The sequence below is a fragment of the Etheostoma spectabile genome, chromosome 13, assembly GCF_008692095.1.
Source record: "Etheostoma spectabile isolate EspeVRDwgs_2016 chromosome 13, UIUC_Espe_1.0, whole genome shotgun sequence".
Lineage (NCBI taxonomy): Eukaryota > Metazoa > Chordata > Actinopteri > Perciformes > Percidae > Etheostoma > Etheostoma spectabile.
This window is the reverse complement of record NC_045745.1, coordinates 4,310,400-4,336,905: the sequence shown is the minus strand read 5'-3', so window position 1 is coordinate 4,336,905 and position 26,506 is coordinate 4,310,400. Positions and strand designations below refer to the sequence as shown.

Here is a 26,506-nt window from a genome sequence, read left to right as displayed (position 1 = left end):
ACCCCCCCCCATCGGTAATAAATGAAAAATGGCCTTTATAATTTATAATAAATAATAAGAATGTGCCTGCTTCTATGGGAATTTACACAGGGGTGTTACTCATGCCCCCTGTATTTTAGGAAGAACTTCATTTATTTACAATCATTATTCATTCCAACAAAATTGGTGTCCTTAAAAGGTTGATTTTCCTAATTTTTTGACATTAAGGCATTAAAATCATTTCCAAAAGATGTTTTTTTTTTTATTCCTCTTTTTAGTCAACTTAGCAAGGTGTGTAAACGTCTCAAGCCACTGTATCTATTAATAATAATAATAATAATACATTTTATTTAAGAACGCCTTTCATGGCACTCAAGGACGCCGCACAGGGAATTCATAATTAAGAACAGCAAAACAATACTATCCAACAGCAAAACAAATACTATACAACAGCAAAAAATACTATACACAGCAAACAAATACTATACAGCAAAAAAACAAAACACAAACATAATACAACAGCAAAACAAATACTATACAACAGAAAAACAAATACTATACAACAGAAAAACAATACTAACCAAACAAACAAAATACAACAGAAAAACAATACTATACACGAAACAAACTATACACAACAATACTAACAAACATACTACAAAGAAAGCGGAGCACAGACATTAAGTGAATAGCAGTTTAAACAGATGGATTACTATTAACAGTTTATATCTTTTGATGTATCCATCTCTGAAAAACATAGTAAATAATATGAAATGATTATTAAGGTAAACTTAAATTATCTTTAAGTGTTTCTTAGGGGATTATTTTTGCCTGTTATGTTTGCACCACTGGGCTGTTTATTTGCCCTGACCAGTCATTATTATTCAATGTCAGTAATCCCTATGTGGGAATTTGGTTCCTTGGGATGACTCTAGACTGATTACAAAATTTAGTAGTATAGTTTTTTTAGGCAATTTTTGGGTTATGTACCATATATTTTAAGCATATCTACTTCTAGTATGTAAGGAGATGAAATGAAGGATGCCACTCTGTGTCCGTGGTTCCCCCGCAGTTTTTGTATTGGTAAGGAAACATTCCAGTTTTGTTGCAGGAACATGACTGTTAAAAAAATCTTTGACAGCAAATGAAAATGTATCATTTTACTGACACCAAGGATGCCATGAATAATGAACAGCTATAGTTGGTGGGGCTGTAAATTCCTCCACGTAAAAACAGACTTCACTCAAACCTTGGCCATTTCCATTTAAAGCAGTGACCGAACTGGAGGCTAGAACCTGGAACAGTATTGTTGGACAATTCTTGGGGAACATGCTCTTCTTCTGTTTTCTTCTTTGTTTGCTGTTGATGCAGCTGTAAGACTTTCAGTCTCCCTGGTTTTGGCTATTGAGCTCAAATTACAAAGAAAGTAGTAAAAGGTGATGTTGAGAAGGTTTTTTTTTCTTCTTCCTGTGATCAACCCTGCAGCTTCCTTGAAAATGTTCTGAGTTTCTAAGAACCTCAGGGCGGCCTACATTGAGTCTGTACATGTTTGCTCACATGATAACTCTGGCAACAACCTGTAACTCAAATTAATAACTTGGCAGCCTGCCCTGTGTGTTGTGGTGTCTGTCTGTCTGTCTGTCTGTCTGTCTGTCTGTCATGTCTGTGTGCGCGCCTGCCTGTGTTTCTGTTGGTGTGTTGTGTGCGTGTGCGTGTGTGTGTGTGCGCGCGTGCCTGCCTGTGTTTCTGTTGGTGTTGTGTGTGCGTGTGCGTGTGTGTGTGTGCGCGCGTGCCTGCCTGTTTTCCTGTCGGTTCTGTGTGTGTTGCGTGCGTGCGCCTGCCTGTGTTTCTGGCGGTGTCTGTGTGCGTGTGCGTGCGCCTGCCTGTGTTTGTGTGTGTGTGCGTGTGTGTGCGTGCGTGTGCGTCGTGCTGCGTGTGCGTGCGCGCCTGCCTGTGTTTTCTGTCGGTGTCTGTGTGTGTGTGTGTGTGTGTGTGTGTGGTTGTGTGGCGCGCGCGCCTGCCTGTGTTTTTCTGTCAGTGTCTGTGTGTGTGTGTTGTGTGCGTGCGTGCGTGCGTGCGCATCCTGTGTTTCTGTCGTGTCTGTGTGTGTGGCGCATGCCTGTGTTGTGTCTGGTGTGTGTCTGTGTGATTTTACAGTTTGATCTTGTTGTGCCACACGAATATAGCTGAACTTTGATCTTAGTGGTCTTCGGCCTCTGCTGAACTGGAGTGTAGCCCTTTTCCATTTCTGTGTATTCTGTTGTTTGCCCAAAACACACACCTAATCAGCACTTTGAGAGTCCCCCTCACTCACACCAAGATCTCTCTCCCTCTCTCTCTCTCTCTCTCTGTCTCACTCTCACTGTTCCTCCCCCTCTGTCCACCCCCTCCTCCCCCTCCCTCCCCCTCCCTCCTCCTCCTCTTGTCCATGTCTGCTCACAGCCAACGCCAGGCTAGGAGACATGTTGGCAATGCTCTGAGCACTGCTAATGTAGGTCATTCCAAACAGTTTTTCTCTTTTGTTGGCTGTACATGGCTAGCCCACTTTGGCCTTGCTCTTAACCTTCTCTGCCCAAGTATGTGAGCTGTACATGCTTCACTTTGACCTCTTCCTGTTTTTCTCTATTTTTCAGTTGAGCGTGCACAAAGAAAGAAAGCGGTGCAGTGCACGTTAGGTCGGGTCCGTTTTTCATGTTTACATATACATAGAATAGAAGCTGGAACTTGAATGAAACGAAAGCTCTATGCATCTCTTCTTTATTAGATTGAGTTAGATGATGATGGCACTGAACCCCCAACTGCTCGGGCCCTTTCCATGGCAGCCCCCCCCCCACTCTGACATCTCCCATTAGTGCATGTATAGGTACTGAGCAGTTGTGTGTGTAATTCAGGCCTGTGTGAAACAGGGTGGTAATCGTAATTTCCCCTTGCGGGATTAATAAGTATACATTTTTGTTATTACATACCTCAGATTTTACAGGTGCTACAAGGACAAACTGCCATTCCTCAGAGTAGGTGGGGCTCAAAATATTTGCCTTAGTTATTGCCAAGCTGGGTTTATTTATTCTCATGGCGAACACAGACTGGAAAGTGTGCTATACCTTTGAAGTCAGCCATGCACTTGTCCATCGTTGGGCTTCCGGTCACTTGGTTTGAATTGTTTCAGTGGAAAAAAAACATCATAATGAGTCGTTTGGGTTGTATGACATTTCAAACTCTGTCTTGGTTCAGAGAATGCAATCCTAGAAGTGTGTCCACTCCCAATTTGCAGAGTTGAGATTTAGACGGTTTAACGGCATAACGTTCATACTGAAATTTTGAGAAATCCTAAAATCCGCATTTTTTTCTCATTACAACATAACAGAAGACGGGAATCATTTCAAAAACATTGACCTATCTATGTGTTGTTTGGTTGCTAACGTTAGCTCTCTAAACACCCATTCAAGAACAGCCTTTGTTGTGCTTTTTTTTCCTGCACTTGACTCACATCAGGGAGTGACAAATATAAACTAATTGCCATTCATCTGTTTTAAAGCTACAGGAGCTGCTCAGGAACACAAAATTAATTTTTAGTGTAAACTGACTAATAGTTGTTTGTAAACATCAAACTAACGTCAAGATAAACAAAATAAGAAATTGTCAAAAAAAGTTGGGACCAGACTAGATAATTTAGTGTGTATTTCTTTGCGTATGGGAGAGTGTCTATCATCATGTGATACCATCTCATTCATCAGGGTGGTGGAGTTCCACTAACTTTTGTTTTCAAACTAAAGTCTCCACTTTAAAGGTCTAGTGTGCATCGTGGGTAACGTTTCATGATGACACTGTCACAACTATAGCCTCCCGCAATAACGAAATAACACGGGAATTCGTTTTTAAAAAAGGATTTTCCCGTTATGCTCCACTGATAGGACAGCTGTGTTGACAGTATCTGGGGCCCCGGTGCATGTTGGGGCCTTTGTGATCAACTGATCGGAGCACGCTCTGCTGCTCTTCTCTCCACTTGCACGACCTCTGTCTGCTCCCTGGAGTCATTTATAGCTGCTCACGCACAAATCCATCCATTCTACTTCTTCTTACATTATCAATCAGACTGAACTGAAGCAACTCTATCACCCATCTCCCTTCTTTCTAACTTTAACCACTGACCTGTCAACACACTTCAGATTGACTTTAGTTAGAAAACTCAGTAAATCACAACACTGGAACTTTTTTTTTGGATAGTGTCATTATGTTTTTGGGTGTTTCTGGAATGAAGCCAAATTTGCTGCAGTCCCCCCCCCCCCCCCCCCCCCCCCCCCCATACAATTTCATTGCATTAGTTTTCCTATCCTTTTTTCTATATTTTCTAAGCCAAGACAATTTTTCTCTGCTTTATTCTGATAAAATGCCCCCCCCGCCCCCTTACAGATTATTGGTCCCACCCTGTTCAAACCCACTTAAAAGAACTGGAATCGTCCCTGGTAACACTTATCCCCACACATTTTCTTTCTTTTTTCACATAAACATTTACAAAAAAAACACATTACACAAAAAAACCAAAGCAAAAGGCTTTGAGGACCCTTCATTGTTTTGTGATTATATCGACTGTTATTGTGTTAGAAGCATGTGTGTCAACCCATGCTTAAAGTATCAAGTATCCTTAATAAATAAACGAAAATATTGTCCTAAATGGAACTTCCCTTTGACACAGTTCCTCCCCGGCAATCAAGTATTCGTAGATTGCAGTCTCCGCATCAGTTGATCTGTGGCCCCCGGCATGTATGCCAACAAAGTTTTAAATATACATTGATCAGTGAAAAAAAAAAAATAGAAACTAGCCCTAGCTATTTATAAGCACATGGCAGGGCGCAGTTAAACAGCGCGCGCTGATGTTCCAGCCTTGCCACTGACCCCGCTGTCTTTTATCCGAGTTACATTCGTCACCCACACCTGGCCCCTGCATGTCAAACGTGTTTTTTTCCCTTTTTTCTGATCCTGCAGCCAGCACGCAGCCGTCATTTTGTTACTTTAGAATGCTCCTTTCTCGGCGGTCCTCTAGCCCCCCCAGCAGACCGTCCACCCCATGTTGCCGAGACCTGCAGCCGCGTGGGTTTCCAATCCGACCTGCGGCCCTTTGCTGCGTCCCATCCCCCTCTCTCTCCCCCCCTTTCATGTCAATCCACTATAATATGAAAAGCCCCAAAATTATCTGTAAAAAAATCAATATCATATGTTTTCTTTTTTGTTTTTTAAGCTTTTGTTATACACACGTCAAAAATATATATATATATGTATATATATATATTATTATTTATTATTTTTTGTTTTTTTTTTTGCAGGACAAGTGAGGAAACTCATAACTTGTAATGTAAATACCTGCAATAAGGGATTGACATAAAAAAACTAAACACAACCAGCAAAAGAATGCTCTTTCTCTGTACAATTTACTTTCAAAACAACACTTAAAGGGTAACTAGTTTTTTTTTTTGTCCACATGGGCCCCATTTCCCCATGCCTTTATGTCTATAGACTGATGTGACCAAAATCGTTTGAATTTGGTCCAGTATTGAGCGAGATCGCAATGAGAGCCGGCCCGAACCGAGCTACAATGTGATCTAATAGGCAATTATTTCGAGCCTTGCTTTTTGTCCACTAAAAGTTTTTTGTGGTACCGACAAGGCTCAGATTGTTACTAAAGTTCTGACAACATTGTTGATCACAGGTGGGCGACCAGCGGCGGTGAAGAGTGTAACGCAAGACAAAAAAAAGGCGTTAAGGAAATTATCAAAATGATGGGCTCCTGTATCATCCATAAAAAAATGTTATTACCCTTTACGCAGCAATTAAGCAGTTGCTATAGTGGTAACTGCCTTATTACAGTGTCGTACTAAAGTTTTGTAGTGGCATCTCAGTCGGCCCCGGCAGGCCGTATAATCTATGTGTGGACAGGTTCTGGCAGTTTCAGCATGCCTGTAGTCCTGTGACCAGACTAAACAAGCCCTCCCAACACACACACACACCAACACAACACACCCACACACACATAATCCCCTTACTGGGCCAAGTTTAACAACTTTATACAGAGTCTGCAACAATTAGACATCCACATGCAGAGCTAAAAAGAGGAGCTGGGGAGGTTACTTTAGGACATTGGCACTGTTCCATGGCGAAGCTGACACTCAGCCTGCATACAAGTCAGGAGTCTTGTATCTTTGTCCATTTTTTCTTTTTCTTTTATCCTCCCCCTCCATCGGCGTTGTCTCAGCTGTGGTTTGTTAGGCTGCAGGGCGAAATGTCTAAACTAATCAATCATTAATACAGTTGAATAATACAACGGTGAGGGAAAAAAAGTTAAAAACGCGTAGTGCTTAGCCAAGCTGAACTAGTATGACACTTCAAGTAATAATTCATTCTTTTTTAAATTCCTCATAAAAGTCCCTACTTTTTATGTTTTTTTCAGTCACAAGCAGACAGAAATTAGGACTTTAGGTATGTGTTTTTATGAGTCAGGCTGCATTTAACTCGGTTGTAGATATTGTATATAACCTCCTTTCACTGGGCACAGCCCGTAAGAAGTCACGGTTCAGTGCAGTGCAGTGCATTCACTCGATGACAGACCGTTTTAAAAACTATCTCTGAACCCCCCACCTCTCCACCCCTTTCCTCCTGTGACACAGCTGACCCCCCCCCCCCCCCCCCCCACCCACCACCACTCTTGACACCAAAGCCTGACCCTCACTTCACTGGCAGCCATATATTTGTGGCCTAATCCTCACTTCCTTCTACACTACAGCTCAGCCCTGGGTCATGTTAGCAACGAAAGGGAGGGGAGCGAGTGCTGACACCCCCCCCCCCCCCCCCCCCCCCCCCCCCCACACTTCTACACCAACTTATGCACCTATATATACATACACATTGCTGCACTGCATGCACTGTGACGCCACCTCTGTCTACCCCCCATGTACACCAACAGATGTCATCGATCTGCTTATCTCTTCAAAGCAAGACCCCCCCCCCACACCACACCACACACACGCACACACAGTGTTAGTACTCATCGTTTGCGCAGTCATGTCCGTTCCTTTTGTGGGTTTTGTTTTTGATCATCATAGTTTAGTTTTACCTTATTTTTGCTAATTAATGACAAAAGAAAAAGGGCAGAAAAGCCAATGGTAAGGTCATTGGACTATTCTGCCTTGTGTATTCTTTATAGCCTCCCATAAATATTGTATAATAAATATTTAAGGACACAAAATGAACCTACACAAATATAGACCATCGGATGAAAAAGGAATAAATATATAAAATGAAACTAAATCAAAGAAATCACAACTGGTGAACACTGACAAATCTAAGGTTTGAGTAGGTTTTTTTTAAGTACTTTTTTTTTAGCTGGTTTCTGTTGATTCAGGGGAATGTTGAACAACCCATAAAAGCAAAGTTTTTTTTTTTTCTAAACTGAGAAAGAACTCGGTTTTTTATTGTGCAAAAAAGGACTGAGCCTGCCAAGTGTAGTTTTGTTTGATGTACGCCCTGTGTTGTCTCCAGGCTGTAGTTTCAGATAACATGAAGCTAAGGGCCGTCCGACCCTGAACCCCCGGACTTTCCACCCTCCCCCGTGTTTGTATTCTAAACCAGCCCTTTTTCAAATTCTGAACTGCAGAAATCATGTGCTGTTTCGCAACACAAGACACCCGATATTACTGTAACTGGTAGATACCAGAGTCCCCTTTTTTTGCCCTCCAGAAGACTTCCAGATGATCCCAAAGCAGACTGGAGCGCTCCACTGGTCCTCTTTCTATGATTGTGAACCACATGAGAGCTCAGTCCTTCAACATGGTTGCAAGCTCTGCATTTTTCGCAGTTTCTCTTCACTCCTGTTACCACACATTTCCCCTGCCTTTCTGTGAACAAAATCCTGTGTGTTTTTACCGTGTTTTGGCACCACAGCTCTCTACTCATTATACCATTTCACTGTGGTCTGTGTATAACCCTGTCAGCCGGCTCTCCTCTCTGTCCAACTCAGACTGTATTTTAACCTCCTAAAATGAGGGAACCGGCCTCTGCGCAGTAGAATTTTGGATCCAGATTTTGTCCTGCCCCAGTGCCGCTCCACCATTAGCTAAGGAATGCGGTTAAATTAGAATCTCAACACGGCAAAAATAGTCCACACGCTTTAAAGACCAGAATACAGCAACTTTGGAAAAATAAAACGCAGTTCTTGAGGGAATAGGATTTTACACAGCTGGGTTTTGTCTGTGCTGTATTGCGATCCTCTTTTCCTGTTATCTAAAGCACAACAACACGCTCACAGCAAAAATGCCTCTAGACCAAAAAGTAGGCTAGAGAATCTTTCGTCTTATGAATATAATGCGCAAAAACACACAGAGATAAACCCTATGTGTCAAAAGTAGTTTCCTTTCCCTGCTCTTAAACTAAAGACCTTATCCCTTGGTCTGACACCATGCAAACCCCTTGCTTTCCCTAAGACAAGCCAGCAAGATAAGTAAGAAAATTTTACTGGTTACTCATGTGGTGGATAGGACGTAATGTATGGCTTGATTGCAAAGATATGTCATGGTAAACTCCACCTGAGCATAGCAAGTCTTTAGTCAACCACTTTTTTTTCCTTTCCCTTTGACCTGATTTGTTTATTTTTTTTTCACTTGCATCCTCTAGTGTGCAACCATGCACACAAAAAGCTTTTTTAAATATCATTTGTTAGCTCCAAGCAGTTCCACAGTCAGACACAAAAAACCCTTCCACTAACCCAAGAACATTTTTTTTTTGCCTGTGTTATTTTAAATTTGCTTTTAGATTTTCAGATTTGGCTTTTCACACAACTTAAAAAAAAATAAAAAAAAAGCCCCCTGTATTTTAAGGAAGAACATTCATTTATTTACAATACATTATTCATTCACAACAAAAATTGGTGTCCTTAAAAGGTTGGATTTTCCTAATTTTTTGACATTAAGGCATTAAGATCAATTTCCAAAAGATGTTTTTTTTTTATTCCTCTTTTTAGTCAACTTTAGCAAGGGTGTGTAAACGTTCTCAAGCCACTGTATCTATTAATAATAATAATAATAATACATTTTATTTAAAGACGCCTTTCATGGCACTCAATGCTGCCGCACAGGGAATTCAATTAAGAACGCAAAACAAATACTATACAACACAAAACAATACTATACAACAGCAAAACAATACTATACAACACAAACAATACTATACAGCAAACAAAACAAAACTATACAACAGCAAAACAAAACTAACAACCAGAAAACAATACTATACAACAAAAAACAAATACTATACGCAAAACAATACTATACCAACAGAAAAACAAATACTATACAACAAAAAACAAATCCTAACACAGAAAACACATACTATCCAGCAACAAATACTATCAACAAAAATCGGAGCAACAGACATTTAAGTGGAATAGGCAGTTATAAACAGATGGATTACTATTAACAGTTTATATCTTTTGATGTATCCATCTCTGAAAAACATAGTAAATAAATGTATGAAATGATTATTAAGGTAAACTTAAATTATCTTTAAGTGGTTCTTAGGGGGATTATTAATTTTGCCTGTTATGTTTGCACCACTGGGCTGTTTATTTGCCCTGACCAGTCATTATTATTCAATGTCAGTAATCCCTATGTGGGAATTTGGTTCCTTTGGATGACTCTAGGACTGATTAACAAAATTTAGTAGTAATAGTTTTTTTAGGCAAATTTTGGGTTATGTACCAATATATTTTAAGCATATCTACTTCTAGTATGTAGAGGATGAAATGAAGGATGCCACTCTGTGTCCGTGGTTCCCCCGCAGTTTTGTTATTGGTAAGGAAACATTCCAGTTTTGTTGCAGGAACATGACTGTTAAAAAAAATCTTTGACAGCAAATGAAAATGTATCATTTTACTGAACACCAAGGAATGCCATGAATAATAGAAACAGCTATAGTTGGTGGGGCTGTAAATTCCTCCACGTAAAAACAGACTTCACTCATAACCATTGGCCATTTCCATTTAAAGCAGTGACCAGAACTGGAGGCTAGAACCTGGAACAGTATTGTTGGACAAATTCTTGGGGAACATGCTCTTCTTCTGTTTTCTTCTTTGTTGCTGTTGATGCAGCTGTAAGACTTTCAGTCTCCCTGGTTTTGGCTATTGGCAAGCTCAAATTACAAAGAAAGTAGTGGTAAAAGGTGATGTTGAGAAGGTTTTTTTTCTTCTTCCTGTGGATCAACCCTGCAGCTTCCCTTGAAAATGTTCTGAGTTTCTAAGAACCTCAAGGCGGCCTACAATTGAGTCTGTACATGTTTGCTCACATGATAAACTCTGGCAACAACCTGTAACTCAAATTAATAACTGGCAGCCTGCCCTGTGTGTGTGTGTGTCTGTCTGTCTGTCTGTCTGTCTGTCTGTCTGTCAGTCTGTGTGCGCGCCTGCCTGTGTTTCTGTTGGTGTGTGTGTGTGCGTGTGCGTGTGTGTGTGGTTGCGCGCGTGCCTGCCTGTGTTTCTGTCGGTGTCTGTGTGTGTGTGCGTGCGTGCGCCTGCCTGTTTTCTGGCGGTGTCTGTGTGGTTGCGTGCCGCCTGCCTGTTTTGTGTGTGTGTGTGTGCGTGTTGTGTGCGTGTGCGTGTGCGTGCGGTGCGTGCGTGTTCGTGCGCGCCTGCCTGTGTTTCTGTCAGTGTCTGTGTGTGTGTGTGTGTGTGCGTGCGTGCGTGCGTGCGCATGCCTGTGTTTCTGTCGGTGTCTGTGTGTGTGCGCATGCCTGTGTTTGTGTCTGTGTGTGTGTCTGTGTGATTTTACAGTTTGATCTTGTTGTGCACACAGAATATAGCTGAACTTTGATCTTAGTGCTGTCTGCGCCTCTGCTGAACTGGAGTGTAGCCCATTTTCCATTTCTGTGTATTCTGTTGTTTGCCCAAAACACACACCTAATCAGCACTTTGAGAGTCCCACTCACTCACTACCAAGATCTCTCTCCCTCTCTCTCTCTCTCTCTCTGTCTCACTCTCACTGTTCTCCCCCTCTGTTCCACCCCTCCTCCCCCTCCCTCCCCCTCCCTCCTCCTCCTCTTGTCCATGTCTGCTCAAGCCAACTGCCAAGGCCTATGGGAGACATGTTGGCAATGCTCTGAGCACTGCTAATGTAGGTCATTCCAAACAGTTTTTCTCTTTGTGTGGCTGTACATGGCTAGCCACACTTTGGCCTTGCTCTTAACCTTCTCTGCCCAAGTATGTGCAGCTGTACATGCTTCACTTGACCTCTTCCTGTTTTTCTTATTTTTCAGTTGAGCGTGCACAAAGAAAGAAAGCGATGCAGTGCACACGTTGATGGTCAGTCCGTTTTTCATGTTTACATATCACATAGAATAGAAGCTGGAACATTTGAATAGAAACGAAAGCTCTATGCATCTCTTCTTTATTAGATTTGAGTTAGATGATGATGGCACTGAACCCCCAACTGCTCGGGGCGCCTTTCCATGGGCAGCCCCCCCCCCACTCTGACATCTCTCCATTAGTGCATGTATAGGTACTGAGCATGTGTGTGTGTAATTCAGGCCTGTGTGTAAAAACAACAGAGTGTAAATCGTAATTTCCCCTTGCGGGATTAATAAAGTATACATTTTTGTTATTAACAATACCTCAGATTTTTACACGGTGCTATCAAAGGACAAAACCTGGCCAATCCTCAGAGTAGGTGGGCTCAAAATATTTGCCTTGAGTTTATGCCAAGCTGGGTATTATTTATTCTCATGCGAACACAGACTGGAAAGTGTGCTATACCTTTGAAAGTCAGCCATGACACTTGTCATCGTTGGGCTTCCGGTCACTTGTTTGAATTGTAACAGTGGGAAAAAAACATCATAATGAGTCGTCTGGTGTTGTAATGACATTTCAAATCCTGTCTTGGTTCAGATGAATGCAATCCTAGAAGTGTGTCACTCCCAGATTTGCAGAGATCGAGATTTAGACGGTTAACGGCATAACGTGTCATACTGAAATTTGTGAGATCCATAAAATCCGAAACTTTTTCTCATTACAAACAATAACAGAAGACGGGAATCATTTCAAAAACATTTGACCTATCTATGGTTGTTTGGTTGCTAACGTTAGCTCTAAACACCATTCAAGTAACAGCCTTTGTTGTGCTTTTTTTTTCCTGCACTTGACTCACATCAGGGAGTGACAAAATATAAAACTAATTGCCATTCATCTAGTTTTAAAGCTACAGGAGCTGCTCAGGAACACAAAATTAATTTTAGTGTAAACTGACAATAAAGTTGTATCGTAAAACATCAAACTAACGTCAAGATAAAACAAAATAAGAAATTGTCAAAAAAAAGTTGGGACCAGACTAGATAAATGTTAGTGTGTATTTCTTGCAGTATGGGAGGTGTCTATCATCATGTGTACTACCATCTCATTCATCAGGGTGGTGATGAGTCCACTAGACATTTGTTTTCAAACTAAAGTCTCCACTTTAAAGGTCTAGTGTGCATTGTGGGTAACGTTTCATGATGACAACTGTCACAACTATAGCCTCCCGAATAACAGAAATAACACGGGAATTCTGTTTTAAAATAGGATTTTCCCGTTAATGCTCACTGAATAGGACAGCTGTGTTGACAGTATCTGGGGCCCCGGTGCATGTTGGGGCCTTTGTGATCAAGCTTGATCGGAGCACGCTCTGCTGCTTCTCCACTTGCACTGACCTCTGTCTGCTCCCTGGAGTCAGTTATAGCTGCTCACTGCACAAATCCATCCATTCTACTTCTTCATTACATTATCAATCAGACTGAACTGAAGCAACTCTATCACCCATCTCCCTTCTTTCTAACTTTAACCACTGACTCTGTCCAACACACTTCAGATTGACTTTAGTTAGAAAAACTCAGTAAATAACAAACTGGAAGCTTTTATTTTGGATTAGTGTCATTATGTTTTTGGGTGTTTCTGGAGATGAAAGCCAAATTTGCTGCAGTACCCCCCCCCCCCCCCCCCCCCCCCCAATACAATTTCATTGCATTAAGTTCTATCCTATCCAATTTTTCTATATTTCTAAGCAAAAGCAGATTTTCTCTGCTTTATTCTGATAAAATGCCCCCCCCCCCCCTTACAGATTATTGGTCCCACCCTGTTCAAACCCACTTAAAAGAAACTGGAATCGTCCCTGGTAACACCTTATCCCCACACAATTTTCTTTCTTTTTTTCACATAAACATTTACAAAAAAAACACATTTACAAAAAAAACACAAAGCAAAAGGCTTTAAGGACCCTTACATTGTTTGTGATTATATCGACTGTATTGTGTTAGAAGCATGTGTGTCAACCCATGCTTAAAGTATCAAGTATCCTTAATAAATGAACAGAAATAGTTCCTAAATGGAACTTCCCTTTGACACAGTTACTCCCGGCAATCAAGTATTCGTAGGATGCAGTCTCCGTCATCAGTTGAGTCTGTGAGCCCCGGCATGTATGCCAACAAAGTTTAAATATACATTGATCAGTGGTAAAAAAAAAAAAAAATAGAAACTAGCCCTAGCTATTTATAAGCACATGGCAGGGCGCAGTAAACAGCGGCGCTGATGTTCCAGCCTTGCCACTGACCTCCGGCTGTGCTTTTATCCGAGTTACATTCGTCACCAGCACACACTGGCCCCTGCATAGTCAAACAGTTGTTTTTTTCCCTTTTTTCTGAATCCTGCAGCCAGCAGCAAGCCGTCATTTTGTTACTTTAGAATGCTCTTTCTCGGGCGGTCCTCTAGCCCCCCCAGCAAGACCGTCCACCCCATGTTGGCCGAGACCTGCAGCCGCGTGGGTTCCAATCCGACCTGCGGCCCTTTGCTGCGTCTCATCCCCCGTCTCTCTCCCCCTTTCATGTCAATCCACTATAATAAATGGAAAAGCCCCAAAATTAATCTGTAAAAAAAATCAATATCAATATGTTTTCTTTTTTTGTTTTTTAAGTCTTTTGGTTATACACACGGTCAAAAATATATATATATATATATATATATATTATTTTATTTTTAATTTTTTTTGCAGGACAAGTGAGGAAACTCATAACTTGTAATGTAAATACCTGCAATAGGGGATTGACATAAAAAAAAGACTAAAACAGCAACAGCAAAAAGAATGCTCTTTCTCTGTACAATTTACTTTCAAAACAACACTTAAAGGGGTAACTAGGTTTTTTTTTTTGTCCAACATGGGCCCCATTTCCCCATGCACTTTATGTCTAATAGACTGATGTGACCAAAAATCGTTGAATTTGGTCCAGTATTGAGCGAGATCGCAATGAAGAGCCGGCACGAACCGAGCTACAATGTGATCTAATAGGGCAATTATTTCGAGCCTTGCTTTTTGTCCACTAAAAGTTTTTTGTGGTACCGACAGGCTCAGATTGTTACTAAAAGTGTCTGACAACATTGTTGATCACAGGGTGGGCGACAGCGGCGTGAAGAGTGTAACGCAAGACAAAAAAAAGGCGTTAAGGAAATTATACAGAAATGATGGGCTCCTGTTATCCATAAGAGTAAAAAAAATGGTAGTTACCCTTTAACAGCAATTAAAGCAGTTGCTATAGTGGTAACTGCCTTATTACAGTGTCGTACTAAAGGTTTGTAGTGGCATCTCAGTCGGACCCGGCAGGCCGTATAATCTGACTGTGTGGACAGATGTCTGGCAGTTTCACATGCCTGTAGTCCATGTGACCAGACTAAACAAGCCCTCCCTAACACACACACACACACACACACACACACACACACACACATAGAATCCCCTTACTGGGCCAAAGTTTAACAACTTTATACAGATGTCTGCAAGCAATTAGACATCCACATGCAGAGCTAAAAAGAGGGAGCTGGGGAGGTTACTTTAGGACATTTGGCACTGTTGCCATGGCGAAGCTGACACTCAGCCTGCATACAAAAGTCAGGAGTCTTGTATCTTTTGTCCATTTTTTCTTTTCTTTTTTATCTCCCCCTCCATGCAGGCTTGTGCTCAGCTGTGGTTGTTAGGCTGCAGGGCGAAATGTCTAAAATAATCAATTACATAAATACAGTTGAATAAATACAACGGTGAGGGGGAAAAAAAGTGTAAAAACGCGTAGTGCTTGAGCCAAGCTGAACTTAGTATGACACTTCAAGTAATAATTCATGTACTTTTTTTAAATTCTCATAAAAAGTCCCCTTACTTTTTATGTTTTTTTCAGTCAAAAGCAGACAGAAATTAGGACTTTAGGTATGTGTTTTATTGAGTCAGGCTGCATTTAACATCGGTTTAGATATTATTATATAACTCCATTTCACTGGGCACAGCCCGTAATGAGAAGTCACTGGTATCAGTGCAGTGCAGTGCATTCACTCGATGACAGACCGTTTTAAACTATCTCTGAACCCCCCACTCTCCACCCCTTTCTCACTGTGACACAGCTGAACCCCCCCCCCACCACACACTCTTGACACCAAAGCCTGACCCTCACTTCACTGGCAGCCAATAGTTGTGGCCTAATCCATCACTTCCTTCTACCAGCTCAACTGCCCTGGGTCATTGTTAGCAACGAAAGGGAGGGGAGCGAGTGCTGACACACCCCCCCCCCCCCCCCCCCCCCCCCCCCCCACACTTCTACACCAACTTATGCACCTATATATACATCACATGCATGAGCATGCAGCACTGTGACGCCACCTCGTGCTACCCACATGTACACCAACACTATGTCATCGATCTGCTTATCTCTTCAAAGCAAGACCCCCCCCCCCACACACACACACACACGCACACACAGTTTAGTATCTCATACTGTTGCGCAGTCATGTCCGTTTCCTTTTGTGGGTTTTGTTTTTGATCATCATAGTTTAGTTTACCTTATTTTTGCATAATTTAATGACAAAAGAAAAAGGGCAGAAAAGCCAATGGTAAGGTCATTGGATATTCTGCCCTTGTGTATTCTTTATAGCCTCCACATAAATAATGTTATAATAAATATTATAAGGAACACAAAATGAACCTACACAAAATAATATGACATCATACGGATGAAAAAGGAATAAATATATAAAATAAGAACATAAATCAAAGAAATCACAACTGGTGAACACTGACAAATCTAAGGTTTGAGTAGGTTTTTAAGTACTTTTTTTGTAGCTGGTTTCTGTTGATTCAAGGGGAATGTTGAACAACCATAAAAAGCAAAGTTGTTTTTTTTTCTAAACTGAGAAAGAAAATCGGTTATTATTTGTGCCAAAAAAGGACTGAGCCTGCCAAGTGTAGTGTTTTTGATGTACGCCCTGTGTTGTCTCCAGGCTGTAGTTTCAGATGAACATGAAGCTAAGGGCCGTCCGACCCTGAACCCCCGGACTTTCCAGCCCTCCCCCGTGTTTGTATTCTAAACCAGCCCTTTTTCAAATTCTGAACTGCAGAAATCATGTGCTGTTTCTCAACACAAGACACCCTGATATTACTGTAACTTGGTAGATAACCAGAGTCCCTTTTTTTGCCCTCCAGAAGACTTCCAGATGATCCCAAAGCAGACTGGAGCGTCTCACTGGTCTCTTCTATGATTGTGAACCACATGAGAGCTCAGTCCTTCAACATGGTATGCTAAGCTCTGCATTTTTCTGCAGTTTCTCTGTCACTTCCTGTTAACACACAATTTCCCCTGCCTTTCTGTGAACAAAATCCATGTTGTGTTTTTACCGTGTATTTGGCACCACAGCTCTCTAGCTCATTATACCAGTTTCACTGTGGTCTGTGTAATAACCCTGTCAGCCGGCGTCTCTCTCTGTCCAACTCAGACTGTATTTTAAACCTCCTAAAATGAGGGGAACCGGCCTCTGCAGCAGTAGAAAGTTTGGATCCAGATTTGTATCTGCCCCAGTGCCGCTCCACACTATTAGCTAAAGGGAATGCGGTTAAATTAGAATCTCAACAACGGCAAAAAATAGTCACACGCTTTAAAGAACAGAAAGTACAGCAACTTTGGAAAAATAAAACGCAGTTCTTGAGGGAATAGGATTTTACACAGCTGGGTTGTTCTGTGCTGTATTTGCTGATCTCTTTCTGTTATCTAAAGACAACAAACACAGCTCAGCAGCAAAAAATGCCTCTAGACCAAAAAGTAGGCTAGAGAATCATGTCGTCTCTTATGAATATATGCAGCAAAAACACACAGAGATAAACACCTAGATGTCAAAAGTAGTTTCCTTTCCCTGCTCTTAAACTAAAGACCTTATTCCCTTGGTCTGACACCATGCAAACCCCTTGCTTTCCCATATACAAGCCAGCAAGAATAAGTAAGAAAATTTACTGGTTACTCATGTGGTGGATAGGAGCGTAAATGTATGCTTGATTGCAAAGATATAGTCATGGTAGACTACACCTGAGCATAGCAAGTCTTTAGTCAACCACTTTTTCCTTTCCCTTTGACCTGATTTTTTATTTTTTTTTCACTTGCATCCTCTAGTGTGCAACCATGCACACAAAAAGCTTTTAAATATCAGTTGTTAGCTGCCAAGCAGTTCCACAGTCAGACACAAAAACCCTTCCACTAACCCAAGAACATTTTTTTTTTGCCTGTGTGTATTTAAATTTGCTTTTAGATTTCAGATTTGGGCTTTTCACCCACAAAATTAGATATTTTATTTTGTTGTTTCAGGTGCTGACCTTCGATGGAAGCGGAGTGAGCGGCCATGCCAATCACATAGCCATCCATAAAGCTGTCAGGTACTGACTGAACTTTAAGGCTTCAACATCAGAGAAACAGAGTTCTGTTTTGTTTTTGACTCCCTCAACTTAAAGATGCCATCCTCAGGGATATTATGTGGCTTACACATGCACACAGAGACCAGCCCACTCCACAATCATAAAACATTGTCCAGGTCAATGCAGATCATTTAGACTCCCATCAACATCCATCTTTCCAAATGTTTCCCCTCAAAGACACACACACACACACACAGTGTTTTTTAGAATTGGTCTGTTACATATTTGAGAGGTCATCCAAACAGAGTCCTCAGAGGCACTTGGCTTTGCTCCCAGAGTGCTGCAGTAAATCCTGTCCCTGAAGTGGTGAGGTGGGAGGGCCACTCTGGTTTGGAGAGGCCAACCAAGCAAGTTGCATCAGACTGTTGCTTTAAAAAAAAATGTGCACTGTGAAGTGTACATTGCTGTCCCCATATTGCACTGATGCATTGATTGTCTGCTGTGTTAGTCACGTCCCCCGTCCCCCCCCCCACTGAGCCTGTATAGACCTCTGTCAATCTGTGGGCCTCATCTGTTGATAAGATGTGTGCTCCACATCACATCTCATGATTCCCATGAGGCTGGAACCCAGAGGGGCTGTGCACTAGTTTTGCACAACTGTGAATTATAATTTATGTTTTTGCCACCCACACAAAAACCTCCAGCACCCAATACCTAAAACACAAACAATGGCAGATGGATAGCTTGGGTGCTTACACCATGGCTTTGTCTGTGGGCTTACAGTCATTGACTTTTTACCTAATTTTGTGTTGTAATCAGTGGAACCAAAACTTTAATCAAAGTTACATAATAGCAAGTAGAAACATTACACCATGGCCAATTTTCGGAGAGATTTCCAAAACAAACCCTGTCAGTTAGATGTATTATGTCTTCAACAATAATGTTTGCATCCTTGACATTTTCAGTGTGTAATATTTTTTTTCTCCACTTACAGCCATCTCGCTTCCAGTGGACAAGTACCCAATGGTAGGTGTGTCACAAAGAAGACTTTTATGTGTGTTGAAAATTTCTGACCAATGGGTTGTATTTACATTTTCCACATGGAAAACCATGGAAAGTGCTGTAAACGCTGGCTCAGAGTCCAACTGGGTATTTTGTTACTTTACAGCGCCCTCTTCTGTTAACAAGAGGTGCATGAGGCTTGTGTCTCCTCTGTAGGTTTTGGTCAGCTGGCTGGGTATCAGAAACACCACTGCAATATTTGTTTTTCACCTCAAACCACATATGTTGATTGCATTACATATGCTCATAGTTTCAAACTCATTGGTATCTGTCTCTTTTTACTGTCTAGACATAATCAAAATGAATGCCAATTTACTGTCTACTTTTTAATGTCAACCCAAATAGACTGAACTTCCTAAAGTTCCTATGATGATGCCTACGTGGAATTTGAAAAGAAAAGTAGGACAGAGAGGGGGCAGCATGTTACAAAGGCTGAGAGCTCGTTTCTTTACTGGTCAGGCAAACATTTAGGCCCACAGAGCAAACCCACATTTAAGTTTGAGTAGCAGGATAATTAACGAGCATAGCAGGCCAGAGCAGTTGATCATTTATGAGATCTCAACATTTGCTCTATGCTGAAATGGCCTGAGGGCATTATCCTCCTTGGGCCACAGCAAACACACTTTATCTCCAGTCGGCCTCGCCCTCTTTAGCCTGCAGTGAGCAATCTTAAAAACAGTCTCATTACTCACGCTCGCTGGCTATTTATTACCACCCATTTACTGTACACCCTACCTGTTTGACTGGTCTTACTGTAGCCTCTAGGGGAGGCGGCAGAGAATTAGGCCCAAAATAAGCCTCTCCACCTGGCTGTACAGCAAGACTCCTTGTTCATTACCAACAGCTTTTAGCCTCTTGTGCAACACAAACTGCATAAACATGGTTATAGTTGAAAATACAGCATAGAGTACCAGTCATACTCATATTCCTAATTCATACAACCTACAACTACAACACAAACGCTGACATGAGGTTGCGTCACAATTTATATTTTTAAAAAACAGAACAACCTTTAAAATGGCCTAGTTAACCGCCTGGATCTGTAGTGTACATTTAACTTATTAACAGCTAACTGGGGGTCTCTGTGTGTCCTCCTAGACTGTTGTTTGCTGTCCCTGGTGACGGTTGGCCTCTTCAGGAAGTACATCTCCTTCCTGGAGCTTCCCTTCAGCTGGCTGCTTCCCTCATGTCTCCACTGTGCTATAGGCTCACAGGGATACAGACAAGCCAGAGTAAGCCTCTAAATGGACAGTTTGTTGGCAAGACGAGTCACGTTTATGTCCCATCAAGCTAATATATAAAGATATAAATGCATTTACGCTACGCAGATTTGATCACTATTGGCTGTTAATTGGGATCTCACAATAACATGTCATTACATCAATAACCCCTCTTTTCTTTTCAGGACGCCATGTTTTGTCACCGCACTCAACTCCTGTGGTTTCGTTACCTCTACATCACCTTGTCTCGGTACATGTTCGTCAACACATTTCAAATGATCCCCAAAGGGCCAAAGAACCTGAAGATCTATTAGGTTTATCTTCATCCAGATGCACTGACTTTTGTTACTCTGTTAGGTGTCCCGCTGCCTAACTGCTTGAATACTGAAGTAAAAGAAATGTAGGAGCTGTTTATTGATCTAATGAGCTGTTTTGCTCACAGTGAAAAACGATTTCTTCAGTACTTTATTGGCTAAAGTAGCCTGAATATTTTATGGAAGAACAAAAATGTTTAATGACAACTTCTTTTTGTCACATAAACATCTTTATTGTCATTACACTGTATAAAACACTAGGTTTTGAATCATTTTTTTTATCTTATTATGTCAAAGGATTGTTGAATATACTGTACATTATGTCCGTTATACTGCCGATTGAATAAATCTTGATTTTTATATCCAATAAGCGTCATTTTGTTTCTGTCAGCTGTGTCTCTGTTGTCGATTTAGACATGTCTCTAATGCTCTTGTGAGCTCGCATGCTTTCTTCCCACTTCTCACCACAAAATGTCTCCACTGCGACACTGCGGACAGTACCCGGGTTCAGACAGTGCGGGGCAACACCTGAGGAGAAAAAAATCAGCAAACAAGGGTCAACTCTTAAACTAAATCCAGGTTCAATAATGCTAAAAATCTCTTATCTCTCATTGTGAGCATAACAGTTCTGTAGTCTACAAAACCCATAAATATCCAGTACTTAAGTAATAAAAAGCAGGATGTAAGCTGGAAACACATGAGAATGGTGTGACTGTCTTGTGTCAGCAATTAGCAGTCATACCATATCCATCAGGGTTGGAGCGTGGCGTGTAGAAACTTTGAACTCCACACGTTTTACAGAAGGTGTGTTTGGCAACGTGAGTGTTAAACGTGTATGTGGTCAGATTCTCTGAGCCCTGTGGAGAAGAAAAGAAATCCTTCACTGAAGAACTCTTATGCTTTTTAAGTATTTCATTCCGTGTTTTGCTCGACTTTACTACCTGTAAGAGCGTGAAGTGATCTTTTGGAACGATGAAATGATGGTTTTGTTTCTTTGTGCAAATGCTACAGCTGGAGAAACACAGAAATCAGATCATAATTTATTTGCTACAAAGTGTTCAAGCAACCATGAAATCTCTCTAACATGATGATAGTTTTTGGAATGAACCTCTTTTTTTTTTAACCAAATTTAACTACCAATTCATTTTAGATTTAAAATAATACATGTCTACTTGGACAACGTTGTCTTCTGTGTAACAAGTATGTATTATTTTAAATTATGAGACAATATCATTTAATTTAATATTCGTACTTGCATTGGAAGACATGGAGGTCTGGGGAACTCAAAACTTCAAATTTCACAGCCCCACAGTGGCAGCCGCCTGTATGTTTCACAAGATCCATTCTACACACAAACAATCATGAGGAAATCACACATTCATATTTGGGTATTTATACTCCAGTCACTTTGACGTCAACAAGAGACAGAACAGGAATATATTTACCAAATATTTTCATGAAGCTCCGATGAAACTGGTGTGACGAGGTTGTTGTGAAACCTGTTGACGTGGCACTGAACGTCCCATTTCAAATAGCTCCAGTGACCCTGCTGAAGAAAACACAATGACCCCAGTCAAAGTCCATCCCACGATAAGATAAGAGTCACATTTACATTAACAGCCCCTCTGTTTTGGACCCATTTACAGGTATTGATGTGGTCATTGAATAGGGCAATTCAATTCAAAAGTAGGGCATCTACAAGAAAAACCAACGTCAAGTGTGTTGCTTCGAGCCATGGACACTTTTATTTCATGTGATAATAGCGTCAGCTCCCATCCACTGTAATCAGCTTGGCCTACAGTATGTCCTGCTTGAAAGAAGTTTTTCATGGAACACTTTGAGGCAGTCGATAACTATTCAGCGCAAGAGGTAGGGCAAAGTACAGCAGACTTGCACAAACACATTCCTAAGAGGTTGAACTAGTTCAGCAAGAGCCCAGTGCTGTGTTGGAAAGCACAAGCGTAATGCATCACGGGTTGGGTGTCATATGACAGGGTGCTGAAAGGGTGGGGTTAGGGAATACTGTGACCCAAATACATAAATTAAGAGTGTCCCAGCTAAATCATATCTATGAACCCAAAATAGGATCCCAGTCCCATGAACCCAAGACCCCCATCTGAGCTTTTGAGCTTTGGTTTATTTTAGTTTACAGTGCCGCAGTTGTCTGAAATAATTGTGGGAGCTAAACGACGGGAGTCAAATAACTGGTCAGTATGTGATACATTTTTAATAGCATGTCAGGGCCCTGTGTCGGTTTCCATAACCAACTTTGGAGACCACTGACCTAAATCTATGATGCTTTTTTTAATGAGCAGGGGTCACCTCACATCAGGAACATATCACAGAATCTCTGTACCATTGTTTTCCAGTATCACCTGGGTGTTAACGCCCTGTCAGGCATACTTAGACTCATGCTCAGGAACAAGACCAAGCCCTTTCCTGTGACTTTTACAATAATATGAATAACACCTACTTACTTAAAGGCCTACAAGACCAGAAAAAACACATTGTTTCTAGTCAATAAACATAATCTTATAGGCTTTTTGAGTGTGTGAGAACACTGTACATATGCTTGGGAGTGTTTTCTTTCCTCCTGCCATCCACATTTTTCTCATAGGACTGGTGACTTGACAATCTACTTTCTGTACAGTATATATCCTGAAAGTGCCCCCCCCCACACACACACACTGCTTCCACTCTACAACACCTTCACTATCTTTTAAACACATGTATTTTTTTAGTGAAGACACCCAGATTAAAACAAGCCCAAATGACATGTGGAAACTTTATTTTAGTCTATTTACTTTAGACTCTGGCCAAACACTTGATGTCATCTGAATAAAAAGTACCCAGCAGCCTATATCTTTAGGCAAACCAAATATGGTCTCTCGGTCAAGGGTCTCATACATAACTTCTTCAGTATTTAGGTCATGAATATGCCCGTCAGATAACAAGCAGATTCTGCTTATCAAATTACATATTGCAGTGTTCAGGTTGGCAATAAATCGTGAATGTAATCTTTATTTAGGTCTGTATGTAACCTGATGTATTGCTTGAGTGAATGGAATTAGGTAAACGAGGTCAGTTAGCAGTGTTCTCTTCCTCTTTGCCTCAAATCTACCCTTGCCCACAGCAGCTGGCAGTTTACCAAGTTCGTTCCCATCTGTAAACGAGCACGTTTATGAATATTCTTTTCGTCCTAATATCCTAATAATTCTAATATAATAGTAAGATAGGCTATTATGTATTATAGACGGAGGGGAGATCGGGGAAAGTCCATGTATGTGTTAAGCTATGTATCCTGGAATTACACAATACCTCCTCTATTTAGTTCTTGAATAGATATCCCTTCATAATAATAATCCCATAGTCATAAAAGTAACGTAGTCATCAAACATTACTCACTGTAACACAGCAACCAATCGCTGGTCAAACAAACAATCGTGCAATCCAATCAGAAGCTCGGGGAAGGTTTCTGTTGGACTCTGCTGTTGCTACGGTGGTTCTAGCAAATTCTAGAGCCAGAGCCGTAGTGCAGTGAAATATCATTCCGCTGAGTAGCATATGTTAAATTATCGTTTTCAAGCATACTATTTTTGAACAACCCTTTACGTTTGTGAGTAAACTTATAACTAAGAAATTAAATAATACTGTAAATTGACTACCATATATTCAAATAGTATGCTTCGGAGCAATGTGAACTAGTTTTAAATGCGGACGGATATGGACAGATGACGTATGCAGACTGTGGTATATAAGCTTAGTGTTCGTTCGTACTGCAGCATAGTTCCACAGCGGAACCCAAGTGTAGACTCATAGTCTCTTTTCTGTATAAAATATTAACTGCGTTTCTCAAACGTAAGTACATATTTCTCTTTTTATCAAGCTATAATATTCTTTTATTTAAACGATGCATACAGTGGATATTTTTAGTCACTTGTTTGATGACCATTGCCTTGGTTTTTACGTAGCTACTTAACGTTAGTCGGTTATGCGAATTGTAGTAGACGGTAATAATGCCTTAAAATGACGTTAAATCATAAAGTACGATCAAGCAGTTAAGCTACATTATTCAAATTTGTACAGGTTAGTAACGAGTTTTAGCGTCAGTCATTGTCGTCGAATTTTTATTATTGTTTTATATGGCTTTGCTACGTTAGCTAAAGAAAGCTGTAGCAATGACTCATCATTTCCAGTAACGTTATCGTCCATTAGAGTTGCAGCTGAACAAAGGGAAGGTCATGGGATCTCAAAATGGCGCTCGGACCGGAATAGCTTCTGAGCTACCGATAGTTCAGAGCTTCACATTAATATTCTGTATGAGAATCAGCTTTAGAGACCAACTTTAACGGAATGTACATGTATTAAGGCGCTACGTTTGAAAATGTAATTTGGGTTCCAGTTAATATCTAATTATGTCATTAATGTTTGATAGTCAAGTCATTTTATAAAACTATTCTGATTTGATGCTAAGTCATGATTTTTATCCATCTCTAGTGTAAACATGCAGATCTTTGTGAAGACCCTCACTGGCAAGACCATCACCCTTGAGGTTGAGCCCAGCGATACAATTGAAAATGTCAAGGCCAAGATCCAGGACAAGGAAGGCATTCCCCCTGACCAGCAGAGGCTGATCTTTGCTGGCAAACAGCTGGAAGATGGCCGCACCCTCTCTGACTACAACATCCAGAAGGAGTCCACCCTCCATCTTGTGCTGCGTCTGAGGGGAGGCATGCAGATCTTTGTCAAGACCCTCACTGGCAAGACCATCACCCTGGAGGTCGAGCCAAGTGACACCATTGAGAACGTGAAGGCCAAGATCCAGGACAAGGAAGGCATCCCCCCTGACCAGCAGAGGCTGATCTTTGCTGGCAAACAGCTGGAAGATGGCCGCACCCTCTCTGACTACAACATCCAGAAAGAATCCACCCTCCATCTTGTCCTGCGTCTGAGGGGAGGCATGCAGATCTTCGTCAAGACCCTCACTGGCAAGACCATCACCCTGGAGGTGGAGCCTAGCACACCATTGAGAACGTCAAGGCCAAGATCAGGACAAGGAAGGATCCCCCCGACCAGCAGGCTGATCTTTGTGGCAAACAGCTGGAAGATGGCCGCACCCTCTCGACTACAACATCCAGAAAGAATCCACCCCCATCTGTCCTGCGTCTGAGGGGAGGCATGCAGATTTCGTTAAGACCCTCACTGGCAGACATCACCCTGGAGGTGGAGCCTAGCGACACCATTGAGAACGTGAAGGCCAAGATCCAGGACAAGGAAGGCATCCCCCCCGACCAGCAGAGGCTGATCTTTGCCGGAAAACAGCTGGAAGATGGCCGCACCCTCTCTGACTACAACATCCAGAAAGAATCCACCCTCCATCTTGTCCTGCGTCTGAGGGGAGGCATGCAGATCTTCGTCAAGACCCTCACTGGCAAGACCATCACCCTGGAGGTGGAGCCAAGTGACACCATTGAGAACGTGAAGGCCAAGATCCAGGACAAGGAAGGCATCCCCCCCGACCAGCAGAGGCTGATCTTTGCTGGCAAACAGCTGGAAGATGGCCGCACCCTCTCTGACTACAACATCCAGAAAGAATCCACCCTCCATCTTGTCCTGCGTCTGAGGGGAGGCATGCAGATCTTCGTCAAGACCCTCACTGGCAAGACCATCACCCTGGAGGTGGAGCCAAGCGACACCATTGAGAACGTGAAGGCCAAGATCCAGGACAAGGAAGGCATCCCCCGACCAGCAGAGGTGATCTTTGTGGCAAACAGCTGGAATGGCCGCACCCTCTCTGACTACACATCCAGAAAGAATCCACCCTCCACTGCCTGCGTCTGAGGGGAGGCATGCAGATCTTTGTCAAGACTCACTGGCAAGACCATCACCCTGGAGGTTGAGCCAAGTGACACCATTGAGAACGTTAAGGCCAAGATCCAGGACAAGGAAGGCATCCCCCCGACCAGCAGAGGCTGATCTGCTGGCAACACGTGGAAGATGGCCGCACCCTCTCTGACTACAACATCCAGAAGGAGTCCACCCTCCATCTTGTGCTGCGTCTGAGGGGTGGCCAGTAAAACAATTCATGATTCCATGTTCTTAACAATATTTCCCAAGTTAATGTACTGTGTATGACATGCATACTATACATGCCGTAAAGTTGTTACAAATGTGTTAACCGTTACATGACCAAAATTAAAATAAAGGATTGAACTGA

General features: G+C 41.8%; 3 protein-coding genes across 5 annotated transcripts in view; 2 read left to right on the top strand and 1 right to left on the bottom strand.

Annotated features, from left to right (window-relative positions):
- pigl (phosphatidylinositol glycan anchor biosynthesis, class L) overlaps positions 1-20,438 on the top strand; it is a 22,720-nt gene extending 2,282 nt beyond the window's left edge. Inside the window, exons 3-7 of the mRNA XM_032533837.1 lie at positions 16,497-16,587; positions 17,647-17,714; positions 18,688-18,719; positions 19,854-19,987; positions 20,161-20,438. Coding sequence (XP_032389728.1) covers positions 16,497-16,587; positions 17,647-17,714; positions 18,688-18,719; positions 19,854-19,987; positions 20,161-20,289 — 454 coding nt within the window. The 3' untranslated portion in view covers positions 20,290-20,438. The remainder of the gene's footprint in view (positions 1-16,496; positions 16,588-17,646; positions 17,715-18,687; positions 18,720-19,853; positions 19,988-20,160) is intronic.
- Positions 20,439-20,642: 204 nt separating this feature from the next.
- On the bottom strand, positions 20,643-23,972 carry cenpv (centromere protein V). Of its 3 annotated transcripts, none has more exons than XM_032533838.1 (6): positions 23,695-23,972; positions 21,735-21,838; positions 21,542-21,634; positions 21,231-21,300; positions 21,032-21,146; positions 20,643-20,817 (listed from the first exon to the last, which is right to left on the bottom strand). In XM_032533838.1, exons 3-6 carry the CDS (start codon positions 21,631-21,633, stop codon positions 20,663-20,665), a joined length of 432 nt encoding a protein of 143 aa, XP_032389729.1. In that variant the 5' UTR covers position 21,634; positions 21,735-21,838; positions 23,695-23,972; the 3' UTR covers positions 20,643-20,662. The 3 variants fall into 3 exon arrangements, with proteins under 3 accessions (XP_032389729.1, XP_032389730.1, XP_032389731.1); XM_032533839.1 differs by having other exon boundaries at positions 21,735-21,835; XM_032533840.1 differs by lacking the exon at positions 23,695-23,972 and adding an exon at positions 22,002-22,198.
- On the top strand, positions 21,087-26,506 carry LOC116700545 (polyubiquitin-C). The gene is given in 6 exon segments (XM_032533836.1): positions 21,087-21,093; positions 24,787-25,307; positions 25,310-26,089; positions 26,092-26,158; positions 26,160-26,239; positions 26,242-26,506. Coding segments are annotated over 5 exon segments (1,566 nt in total). The 5' UTR covers positions 21,087-21,093; positions 24,787-24,793; the 3' UTR covers positions 26,367-26,506.

Excerpts from the sequence above, each read along its gene's own strand:
- cenpv (XM_032533838.1), bottom strand. The coding sequence starts at position 21,633 with ATGGATCTTGTGAAACATACAGGCGGCTGCCACTGTGGGGCTGTGAAA. Across the intron at positions 21,147-21,230 it reads ATCACTTCACGCTCTTACAG|GGCTCAGAGAATCTGACCAC; the intron begins GTAGTAAAGTCG and ends TCTTCTCCACAG. Across the intron at positions 20,818-21,031 it reads CTCCAACCCTGATGGATATG|GTGTTGCCCCGCACTGTCTG; the intron begins GTATGACTGCTA and ends TTTTCTCCTCAG.